Here is a 13088-nt window from a genome sequence, read left to right as displayed (position 1 = left end):
TGGTTGGTTGGCGCTTGATGAGGGAGGCCTACGTTCAGCAGTGGACGGCGATAGGCTGATGAAAAAAAAAAGAAAAAAGTCTAATAGATAAGCGAAGGCTTTGCGAAAAAAAATATAGCAATGATTGCTTGTGAAATATATCATTTCTTCCCATTATCTCTACATTAACGAAATTTTTTTTTAGTTTTACGCTATATCGCTAGCGGGGTAGAAAGAACAGAACGCTAAACGCTACGGTCTCAATTTTCGCTTTCGTGGTCCTTATAATTTTTACATGACCTTCCTCCTACTGGAGAAGCGAAGAAGTGAAATATTTATTTAAGTTTATATTTCCATTTCATCGCTCTGGCATCGCATCGTCGAGGCACCGGCGTTGAGCTCTGCCACTCAACACGCAACGCCACCAGAATTCGGCAGAAAGTAGGGAACGGAGTGACGCCTAGTATTACCTATACCTACATAATATTACCTATATAAATACGAAATATGTTTGTTAAATTGCTATCAAATTTAATCTAAAAAAATTATAAACATTTCAGTATCTGTGGACAGTATTTATATACTTTTTGAAATCAGTAATGTACTTCTTCAATATAATATATGACGTTGTGTTCAAGGTGAGGCTTAAATTTTAGGAATTTTATAACAATTGTTGATAATAAATTATTAAGATGTCTTATCTGTCTTAACTCCACTCTGTATCTCACACCGCTCAATTATCTTCTTCAAATGGCTGACTCCACTCTTAATTTTGTCTTGTTATCAGACTTGGGAAATAAAAATAATTCATTCATTCTGGTGTTGCACGGGGTCGTGGGCGGCGGTGATCACCATCAGGTGACCCGAACGCTCGTTTGCCATGGAACTTGAAACTGCAACCGTCGAGCTTAGAGTCAGACGCAGTGCCGTTGCACAACAACAGCCTGTAATATAACTAAATTTCAATGAAAAATATTTTTAAAAGATGGTGTTCCTGGTGCAGTTGGAGTTAAAAACTTACAAAGTTCTAATTGAGTCTTTTAAAATTAGATTCTCTCCGCTTCATTAAAAAATATAAAAATAAATAACTTATCGCGATATCCCACATATCATAGTGTCAGTCAATCAGTAATCACACTTTGTTTTCCTCCCATCCAAAAACCGTCGCGTTTCTTTTATTCAAATATTTAATTCTTCTTTTTTACAGGCTACTATAACTACTATTATAACAGCTTCGTCTGCACTAGCATTTTGTATAATAGTAATATCGTTGCCGATGATTTTATTTGAACTAACAAAGAGCAAAGTAGATGGTATTAAGAAAGCCCTACTTGTCCACCTGTTATTCGATAAAGGTATGTTTAATAGTTAAATGGCGTTTTATTATTTATTTTGTGTGAAAAAAATATTTTTTCATTTATAGGAAAATCTCTTTTGTTTTAATTGTGGCTTTTATAGAGTAGTTAAAACTGTGGTTTCATTTAAAATAGTGATGACAAAAACTAACAATTTTTGTTTTACATATATTTCGTCTAATTTCAGATGTCAACATGTTAAAAGAATCAGAATATGCCTTAGAGTATTTGAAGCTACGACCCTTCAAATATGACATTTGTCGCGTCCTCCCTATGGGTGTACGTGTGCCAGTTACCTTTCTGTGTTTATGTGTTACCTATGTTATAGTGCTAGCTCAATTTCGTTTTGCTTAAGAATATTATAAAATAAACTATTAAAATTATATATATTTTGTATTATTTTAAACACTTTCCAGTCGTTGTATATATAACAAAATTACGTAAAGTTTTAAATTCAATGACAGATTTAGCTGCATGTTTATATCGATTCATATTAAAAACCTTTTAGGCCATGTTGGAGCAGTGGGACATCTGACGGTAAACTATAACCTATGAACGGGATACAGCGGGGAGCTTAATCCCGTATATAGCAGGTTATAGTTTATAAAATTAGTTTGGATTATAATTTCAATTTGACGAAAGTTAAGTAGAGAATATTGATCGATTTTTTTTTTATTGTTTAAAATATATTTTTTAAAATTAATATTTTATTCTGTTCAAATATATATAAGTCTGTGTCCTAAACATGATTGACATAACAATAGAAATAAAAGATAGACTTACAAAATGTAACGATTACCATAAATATTTGGTTCATTAGCGTAATCTACGTGAGCGCGGGTTCGATGCCCTACGTATTAGTTTATTTACGGTGGTCATTGTTTTAATTGAAATTATTTAAATAAATGCATAGAGCTGTTAGAATTTAATGCTGGCGGCTTCGCCCGCTTGGACTAGACAATTATTTATTTATTGATCAATCTGAATTATTTTCTTGTTCTAATAACATTATAATTTTAAAGACAATACTTATCTATTCGTTGAAAATTAAAGTTTCAGGCAATTCAACAAACAGCTATATTGCAACAATTTTGTCATTCGTAATTCCTTAATTTGTTTCTTAGACTAGCGCGCACAGACAAACCGAACGGAAGTGTCTTAATGAGGAACATAGTATCTCAACACCAGGTTCCCAGGTTCCCTTTGCCTACTCTGTTATGTGCGGGACACAGTGTGACGCTAAAAAAATAAATATATAAACTACTTACTTAAAACAATAGTTTATATAATTCCTTCTAATACTGCAATTTCACAAAAGCTATTATAACATAATATTTTATAGGTTATAATTTTATAAGACCGGAAGTTGTACGTTATTACGCAGACAGTTAATTATGAACTAACGGTTAAAACTAACCTAAATATCGGCCAGTCAGTTTCCTTTATTAATTAATATTGTACCCAACATAACAGTTTTTAATTAAGTTTAATGATCTATATTATAAAACTAACTGAACTGTTCATTATAGTAGCAGCTTCAATTTCCGTTTTCTGGTATTGGTTTTTTTTTTTGAGAAAATGGGCTTATAATTTACTAGCAATCTATGCGCGACTTCGCCCGTTTAATCTTATTGTTATGTTAAACAAAATTGCGGGCGACGACTAGTGTGTTTTATATAAAATATATATAATTTGGTAAAAATGGCCTGGATTAGATATTAACTTAACCAATATTTCACGTCTGTATGTACGAATCTCTCAAAATTATGACAATTAGACAAATGTCTTAATACCTTAGTCAGTCTCTCTAGACTCTAATTATCTTATCTAGCTGAACTTGAAATTTTTTTTAGCTTCACGTCGTATCCCGCACATAGCAGAGTAGGAAGCGGGAACCTGGCAACCTAAAGTTCATACACGCCATTCTCCATAGAAAGCGGGAAACAGAAGTCACTTAACTTCTGTTTCCCGCTTTCTACCAAATTGTTTTTGAGTGGCGGAACTCCACGCAGTGCTTTGTCCGCTTGCTAGAGCGAGGAAAAGAAAATATTAAATATTCACTTCCTCAATTGTGAATCGAACCCACAACCGCCACGTTTACAGCTTCAACCTTGTACTCTCTACGCCACGAACTGCCTTGGAGTATATTTACATTTTTTTTCATGTAAGCTCAATTCTTTGAAAGCTGAGCTTCATAGTTCAAATAAAAATATTTTCGTGTCTAACAAACTTAAAGTATTGTTTTATACGAGTATAAAATCCTGATGTTTTTTTTATTAATACTAAATTTAATTTACGATAGCGGCCTAATTACAGTAAGTAACTTAGCATGGGTGACCTACAAAAGTAAAAAACGATGGTTAAAAATTTTTTATAAGTATCCACAAATAGGGTAAAATTCATTTAAAAAATTGGGCCACGGTGTACCCAATTTGAAATAAAACGCAATGACTAGAATTTATGCACGTAAATCACTTTATATACTTTTTCATATACATTTTTTAAGTTTGAGTTGAATGGCGGAACTTAACGCTGCGCTTTACCTTGCTAACAGAGCGAGGAAATTAACAAATTTAATAATTTATTTGTCGGAATGGGAATCGTACCCACAACTGTCGTGTTTACAGTCACACCACGACCTCAACCAAATAATAACTATGGAAATTACAACATCACGCTGTATCCCACACACATCAGGGTAGGCAGAGGGAACCTAGAGTTAAGACACTCCCCACTTTCTGCCGAATTCTGCAGGCATTGCGTGTTGAGTGGCAGAACTCAACGGTACGCTTTGCCTCAACACCAGAGTGAAGAAATGGAAATATAAACGTAAATAAATATTATGAAGAAATATGGAAATTACAATTTATAAAAATATATTTCGAACAGGATATTTAATAGAATTCGAATCCACTACCATCATATCCATGCTTATTATCCAAAAATAACAAACTAAAATTAAAAACCCCTACAATAAACAATAATTTAAAAGTATGTCATATTAAATGCAATTAGAATAATTTCGCGAACATTTTAGTAGGTACAGTGCGTATTGTGTATGACCTAAACAGTCGGGTCAACGATCTCATGATTAACATCTGGCGTTTCATATATTTTTACTCGACTCCCGATAAATAAGAGGGTTGTGTATTTAAATTTTTTTAACTTTAATCTGTGTCCCGTACAATATCTTGAATATAGCTTAGCTTTTAATGCTGTATCTCGTATATAGGAAGAACGCTGACGGCACTTACTGCTAAGACAGTCCGTTTACTTTTTCTTTTACTCTAATCTATATATATAAAATCGAAAGGTCACTCACTCACCACGAAATCTCAGAAACTACATGTGCTAGGAATCTCAAATTTTGCATAGGAGTTACTTATAGGACGTAGGTGCTCGCTAAGACGGGAATTTGCAATATTCGATTTCTAAGGGGTTGTTTTTGGGGTCGAAAGTTTGTATGAAACTTCGTTACTACAAATGCTAGGAGTCTCAAATTTTGCATAAACGTCACTAGGACGTAGTCATGGAGACAGAAATTAATAATAACATAGTTCACGCGGGTGAAACCGCGAGCGGGCCGCTAGTATTACATATTTTATTTCCTCGAGTTGGAATCGAACCCACAACCTTTCGCGTTTATAGTCGCCTGCTTGTGCTCCTGGGACATCAAACGAATATTAGTAAATTAAATAATTTTAATACTAATTCCAAATTAAAGCTCTCCTATAAAATTTACGATTGTCTGCTAACATAATTAGACTAAGACATTATCAGACATTACTACTAACCTACTAAGGAGTGTCCTGGATCTATTAGAATAAACATATAAAATAATTTTACGATCTCTCTGTTATTTGAAATCCTTGCGGGAATCTTAGCCTGCGCTTATTAGCTAAACTCTTTTAAGCTTAATTATTTTAGTAAAATGTACACTAATATACTAAATATATAGTCTTCTCTTAATTTTCCCATAGTGGGTAGAAGAACCTATTGGCAATACACTCCGGTTTTCGTTTTTAAAAGAGAAACTCACCGTCGGAACTAAAACTATTATTACTAGCAACGAGGATTAGCAGCTCGACCTAAGGCATATTTTGAAAAAAAAAAAAAATGTTTTGCCTCATGTAAACATATATTCTTACATCATCTATCTAACATAACAATATGAGCAAGATGTGTCAAGTAAAAAAAAAGAATATACAAAAAAGCTTTTAATAAATGTATACAGTTAGATAGGTGCTTAAATGCCTATACAGGTATCGTAAAGTGTTTTTAAATTGCACTTAAAAAAGCCCTATCGAATGCTATTATAAGTCATTAAAAAAATATAGTACAGTTAGTATAAAAATAATATTATACAAATGTTTTCTTGTAAGTAATTTTATATTTATTTTTTAATTGTATTTTAAGTTGAGGCCATCGCGGCACAAGAGCACAGGTATGTAACTGTAAACGCGACAGTCGTGGGTTCGATTCCGACGCTCTAGTAATGAGGCAAAGCGACGATGAATTTCAATGCTCAACACGTATTGCCTCAAGAATTTAGTGAAAAGTGGGGAACAAAAGTGTCATAATAGGAACGGAGTGTCTTAACACTAAGTTTCCAAGTACCCTCTTCCTACCCTAAAGCTAAAAAAAATATTCCATCCATTTTGTCAACGCTACCTGACGCATGCATTTACATTTACATGGCAACAGTACATACTTTGGTCGTAGTCATGAGGGTTTCCCAAATCGATGGAAAATGCAGCCACAAAAGCGAATAGTAAAGTGAATTGGTCACGTTCAGTCATGTAAAATTTAATAGTTATCATTTAAAAATTACTTTGGAATTTGTTTTAAATTTTGTAGTACTGTAATGTTATGAAAAACGTTACTTTAAACTTTTTCCTTTATTTATTTTTTTTCTATGCATGTAAGAGGGTAGCTAGAGGAAACCTAAGTCCGTGTTCATAAGCTGTTCAACTCTAAGATCGATTTTGAGAGGGAGTTGGAGATGCTGTTTCTATTTATAGAATATGAGATCTCAAGATCAATCAAGAAATATTAAATAACAACAATTCCTTCCCCCGAGTGGAAATGGAACCCTTGGGAACTACCGTCGCGTTTACAGACACACGCTTCTACCACTACGTCTCTGAACTTATATTAAGTAGGAATATTTAAGGAACATTTTTTAGAAAATCCAAAATATTTTGAATTAAAAAAGATTAAATATTTAATATAAATTACACGCTAGTAAAGTTCTACAGTCCAGTAGAAATCACGTACTTTCGTTCGTATCTATTTTTGCTTGGAGTTTGTATTTCTGAACTAACACATTTAGATATTGATTGAAGGCACATCAGTGATAACCCAGTAAATATTACTAATTATTTGCGTCATTAATATTATAGGAATTACTGTAATTTTATATGATACATACAAACCAGTAGAGGCCTGTAAAACTGGTTATGGGTTCGATTTCCACTAAAGAAAATAATATATTTATTTCATCACTCTGGACAGAGAGAGACAGCATTGAGTATGGGAGGAAGTGGAACCTGCCTACCTTGCTATTTGCAGTTATAGCTATGGGCAAAAGAACAAAGAAACATAATTCAATTAAATACAATTTTTACATCAAAAAAACACATCCTTTTTAAACAACCATACAAATTGAAAGTAAATCGTTTGATTGCATCACGGGATTCGAACCTACGAGTACATGATACATCCTCATTTCAGTAATAACATAAATGGTATGTACCAATATTATAAATTTGATCCTTTAAGGGGCGATAACGTGTCTATATTTGGATCTGGTACTTATAAATGTTCGTAGTGGCATAGTTTCTTTGATTGATAGGTTGTGAGTACTGTGGAGGTCACTGGTACAAATCTGTCATATATTATTAACCGTAGTATTAGTAATGACTAAGTTTTTTTAATAATAATACTGTTTATATTGCAATTTGCAAGCTATTTGCTCAAAAACGTTTCAATGTTTGTTTTTCGGCGTTAAGTTCCGCTACTCAGCATGTAATGTCTGGAAGATTACATGGGAAACTAATATATCTTAATACTAGGTTCTCTCGCCCTATCCTGCTATATGCGAGATACGGATTAAAACCAAAATAAGGTAAAATCAGCTTCATTACAGCAGGGTAGGTAGAAGAACCTAGTGTTAAGACACTCTGTTCTTCACTTTTAAAATAAAATATTTTTTCTTTTTCATTGAAGTATTTTATTGAAAAAATAATAATCTAATTATGGAGGTGATTAAACAAAAGATAATTTTTTTTTCAATAGTTTAATACGCCCAAAATCCATTTAAACAAAAACTTCACATAATACTGTCCTTTCCTTGTTTTTCGCACATTTATTCTACATTTTTTTTAATATTATGTATTTACATATTTCACATAATTCATATATTTAAATTCTTTCTCATAATTATCCTAGCAGGATTCGAAGCCGCACCTATTAAATAGACGTAACCGTGTATGTAAATAATGTATAGTATTAAGTTTAAGTTACCCTAAGTTTATATTTAAATTCAATGTTTATATAGATTTCTCAGTATTCACATATATGTAAGTCTTAACTTATTTTTAAAGAAGCATACAAAAACAAAAAAAAACAAAACTTATGAATAAAAAGGTTTTTTACAGTCTTATGAGTCTTATGATTGGATACAATTTCTATTTAAATAAGTAAAAGGAAAAGTCATAAATTAAAATATTTTCTATATATTATTAATTTCATGATTTTTTATTCTTTATTTTTAAGTTTTATACCCCAAGCCACAAAATAAAAAATAAAAGTACTTACACAAAATAAATAAATAATAATTATTTTTTTAACTATACATGACTATAACATTTTTATCTCCTGTCATCGCAAAATTAATTAAAAAAAAAACAAAACATTATACGTCACACGTCATGATATGTCAAACCATTTAAAATTATCATTATCACATATTAAAATAAACCTAAACAATATCTATTTATTTCAGAACGTTTTAAAAGTAATTAGTGTAATTAACAAAAGTAATTAACAAAAGTAATGTCCGCATTATAATACATATAATTGAGTAATATTTTTCATAATTTTTCGTTTTTTTTTTATTTCAAGGCACAGGTAGTTGGGGCCCGTCAAATACCAGCGTCCTAACTGTATGTTGACTTTCTGTCATGGTTTTATCCTCTATACTATTGGGTTTTGCGTTGAAATTTTTACTTATCACTAAAATCTGTAAAAGAAAGAAATAAATATAAATTTCTAAAATCTTTAGAATGTCATAAATGTCGTACACAATTCTCCCTTCGCATTTAACCGCGCGGACGAAGCCATGGGCAAACATAAGTATTTAATATTTATATTATTCTACAAGAGCAAAGGTGAATAACCTGACATTACAACAATAAACATTTGTCCAGTAAATAACTAAATTTGGTCCCAACAAGGAATCTAATTAGTCCCCTTGTTTGTTCTAACTAACGATGTTGACAAGACGTGTTACACACGTTGAAATACATGACTCTAACATTTATAATAAACAAAAGGTAGCTGTTCTAGATATTTTTTCAAGGCATGGCGTCACTGAAAACGCGTAGTTTGTGGGTTCGATTTCCATTTGCCGTTGAATGGAATGAGTTATTATCTATTTTCTCTGGTAACAAGACAAATCACGTTACTTTCGGCCACTTAGCACATTTTTTACCTCAAACATTGGGTTATACAGAAACAGAAAATGGGAAATAGAATGTCCTGACACTTGGTTCTCTCCGCCTATTTTAATACAGTGTGAAACCAAATATATATATATATTTACTCACCGCATAAAAACCAGTAGATAAACCAATAGCTGCTCCAACCAGCACATCCCACCAGTGATGTCGGTGATCAGTTATACGGGTGAGCGAGCATATGGCGGCGTACGCGAGGCAAAGTAGTTGTAGTATGGGTACTAGAAGTACTGTGCGGTTACGCCAGCTGAATGCACGGCGTTGGAGGTACCACTGTAAGGAAAAGGGTAGAATTTAATAAATTAAAAAAAATATCAGGTTCACGCAGGATCGCACACAGCAGGATAGGCAGGCAGGATAGGCAGAGGGAACCTAGTATTAAGAAATTCTGTTGCTCATTTTCAGCCGAATTTTGCAATGCAAGCATTGCGTGTTGAGTGGCGCAATTTAACATCGTGTTTTACCTCAACACCAGAGCGAAGCAATGATAACATAAATTTAAATAAATATTTCATTTCCTTTAATGGGAATCGAACTCACAACTAGTTGCGACTACAAATTAATAGATATTTAAAAAAAACAATTGACGCGTACAATATGCGTTGCCATAGCAACGTGTCAGCCACTTCATACAAAATTATATATTAGCGGGCGAAGCCGCGTGTCTGTCGCTAGTAATTATAAAAGTGTAACCAGAAATGAACCTAAACTCACCGCTATAAACATTCCACAGTAAACAGACAGCGACGTGTGCCCTGAAGGGAAGCTGTGGTACGAATCTGTTTGGTACCAGATGGGAAATCTTGTAGATGTGCACTCAAACGTACTCACGTACTCTGATCTGTACAAAATATTAAAATAAATTTATTTCTTTTTTTTAGCTTGTGCATTAAAATTTATTAAATAATTTGTTAAAACAATTAAGCGTAGATATATCGGTAACTTACCCGTTGCAAGTTTTCGCAGCATCCGGTTCGCAGATATCAAAAAAGGTAGGCCTGGGACTTCCGGTAATGGCCTTCATCACCTCCACGATGCCAAGGTTAAAGAACATACCGTATACGTAATTTCTGTACAGTATGGCTGTTCTCCTCGCTGTGTAGTCAAGTTTTATTCTTATTGAATAAGAAGAGTCAAAAAGTAGAAGTTCTGTGAGGAAAACCTGAAAAAAAAATGGTTTTATAAAATGGGTAAAACAAGGTGAGAAAGATTTTCCTCCTAGGAATATTTATATCCTTTTTCTTTCTCTTAGGGGTAATTATTTACGTATTATATAAAAACAAGACTAATTTATGTTTAAAAGAATAATAAATATTTAACTGATATCTTCTTCAAAAACCTACACTTACCATAACAAAAGGTAATAAAATTATAGTCGACAATATAACTCCCATAGACACTGTGTCTCCTGTGAACGGAAAGGAGAGAGCGGGGTCATTGCAGTAGAACCCACTTTTGTAGTGTGGAATCACTCCCAGTTCAAATAATACGATGAGAACTGACACTGTAGACAATAAGAAAAATTATATTAATTTTATTTTTTGAGAATACACTAGGAATACTCCGTTCTCTTCGGTTATCCCACAAGGGATATAAAGATAGAGTGTGCAGCTAAAAAAAGAAAAAAAAAACATATTTTTGAAGAAAAAGACAAATTTGATTGTTTAGACGTAGTTATGATATTAGTTTATATCTAAGAACAATGTTTTTGGATTTTATTAGTGCAAAATATGATGTATCGTTCTGTATGACGTAATTACATTTTCTTAAGCACTCACCACCACCACCTCCAAAGTTAAACGGAATTTGGGGATCGGAATGTTAACCCTATCTATCCTGCTATACGCGGGATCCACCGTGAAGCTAAGAACTATCTATAACCATTTTTTTTTCTAAAAACTCAATTCAAATTTTCAAATAAAATACGTCACCAACAAATAGTTTGAGTGTGAAATTTTGCCAGCAATTACGCAATTTCACCATCCGGCGTTCTCGACATTGACTTTGAACTGGCTTGGAAGAAGGAAGCGAGGGTTTGGAGCAAATTGGCTAACGACCAATGTCAAAAACCTGAGGATCATACATCAAGAGATGGATGGTCATTACTCTAAGGTCCTTTTCATTTGTTTCGTCTATTTTTGTGATTAATGGAGTTGAAGGGAAGTAAGTTACTTCCTTAAAGGTTCAGAATACAATCGTTTTTTTTTTTAAATTCTTATAAGGTTTGAAAATAGGTCCTTTTGCTAGAAAGTGGGGAACGGAGTGTCTTACCCTCTGCCTACTCTGCTGTGTGCGGGATACAGCGTGAAGTTGATTTAGTTTAATTTTATAATCTTCGTAAATAAAGTAGCAGGATATTGAATAATATATACAGGTGGGCTAAATTGCTCTACCCATATGGGTTAGCTCGCCTACATTTAGTACCCATTTGTTGGTCCAATTATTTAATTGATTTATTCTATTGTTTTATTACTAACTGCACGTTCTAGCATAGTCCTGAACAAGATTTCTCACATAAACCGTCTAGGTGAAGTGGACTAACTGCAAACGCGAGATGGGTTATGGGTTCAATTCTTATTCGGGGTAGTGAAAGAAAATAAAAATATTAAATGGTTTTGCAGTCGCACGCTCACCTCTTGCTTCAACAGCCTCTACAACTTATTAGTACTAATTAACACTAAAAATAGAAAACAACTAAAAACAAATACTTAACAATATTCCAGTTATTTATTTAATCTGTATGTACGTCTGTCTGTTACAGTTATCTAATAGAGAGGATGTTTTATATGACGCAACGTCTAGAATGCAATTTGCAATTTTGCTCTCGCCACGTTGAGGTCCACGTGTGTACAGACAGCAAAAAAATATGACACCAACTTGGTTATTTTTCATAGAAAATATGGTTTCATTTGTGTTGTGCACTGTACATTGCATAATCTAAATGGGTGGTGGGATGTCGTTGATTATTCAATTGTTAGTTCAAAAGTTGTATAATGGTTATATATTAAATTTTAATGTTGAAATTAGAAAATTTTAGATGATTTTTTGAGTTTAGTGGGTTTTTTCTTATTTACTAATAAGAAAATAATAAAATAAATAATTTTTAACTATTTTATTATTTTATTTTTCTTTATTTCAGCTTCACCTGTACCCCGCACGTAACTGGGTAGGCAAAGGGAGTCTAGTGTTAAGACACTCCGGCCCCCACTAACCGCTGTATCCTTGAGACTTTGCGTATTGAGTGGCAAAACTAAACGCCGCAACGAACTATTTCGTAGTATAAATAGTTCTTTAAAATATTTAATAATACCTTTTTTTTTTACTTTAGAGATATTGCGGGTTGAGTGGCGGAACTCAATTATATAATAGAAACAAATACAAATCAAAAATGGTGAATATATTTCCATTTAGCTAATCTAGCTTTCCAAAGTGTAATACTTTAAAAATCCAAGAATTCCACCATGGGTAGGTGTTAGATATAGAATATAGTGAAACCAACTAGACAAAAAATAACATTAGGTTATGCTACTCGGCAACAGATGGCGCTACATGTACCATTTTTATAGTGTATTATTTTTTATAATAGTTTATAAAGTACACAATAAGGAATTAGTCAATCAATTTATATATGTTCGTATATTCGTAAATAAAAAGAAGATATAAATATTATTTCTTTATCTATTTGCAGTTAGAAAGAAAACACCCCGTTCTCTATTGTGGAGGTATTGCGTGTTTACCTCGACACCACCGCGAAGAAATAAAAATATAAAAGTAAATAAATATTTCATTTCATCGAGGGAACAAAACCCAGAACCAGTCGCGTCTACAGTCACACTTGTGTTCTTACGCCACGACTGGCCTCAACTATTGAAGAATACACCACATTAAAAATCAATTACAATAAATAACATCCATTAAATAATTAATATATTCGAACAAATTATTTTTCTATAAAAAAGTAGTAACTTAAATGTATTACGAACTTCTAACGATAAATAATGATAGACCGGAATCG

The 13088-nt window shown here is 32.8% G+C and overlaps 2 protein-coding genes across 4 annotated transcripts in view; one reads left to right on the top strand and one right to left on the bottom strand.

Moving 5' to 3' along the window:
* Nucleotides 1-41: 41 nt before the first annotated feature.
* Nucleotides 42-1688, top strand: LOC146532269 (uncharacterized). Its single transcript, XM_085197765.1, has 3 exons — nt 42-617; nt 1187-1334; nt 1522-1688. Exons 1-3 carry the CDS (start codon nt 579-581, stop codon nt 1686-1688), a joined length of 354 nt encoding a protein of 117 aa, XP_085053891.1. The 5' UTR covers nt 42-578.
* A 6736-nt stretch (nt 1689-8424) lies between these two features.
* LOC146532268 (phospholipid phosphatase 2-like) overlaps nt 8425-13088 on the bottom strand; it is a 33042-nt gene continuing 28378 nt past the window's right edge. For all 3 annotated transcript variants that reach the window (XM_085197373.1, XM_085197374.1, XM_085197375.1), the window contains 5 exons: nt 10423-10577; nt 10021-10235; nt 9788-9914; nt 9164-9346; nt 8425-8577 (listed from right to left, as the gene is read on the bottom strand). In XM_085197373.1, the coding sequence (XP_085053499.1) occupies nt 8455-8577; nt 9164-9346; nt 9788-9914; nt 10021-10235; nt 10423-10577 (803 nt within the window). In that variant the 3' untranslated portion in view covers nt 8425-8454. The remainder of the gene's footprint in view (nt 8578-9163; nt 9347-9787; nt 9915-10020; nt 10236-10422; nt 10578-13088) is intronic.

This window comes from Heliconius melpomene, chromosome 14 (assembly GCF_056956725.1).
Source record: "Heliconius melpomene rosina isolate 202511_hmr_F chromosome 14, ASM5695672v1, whole genome shotgun sequence".
NCBI classification, from domain to species: Eukaryota; Metazoa; Arthropoda; class Insecta; order Lepidoptera; family Nymphalidae; genus Heliconius; species Heliconius melpomene.
Note: the sequence above shows the minus strand (reverse complement) of the source record. Positions and strands in the feature narration are given on the sequence as shown.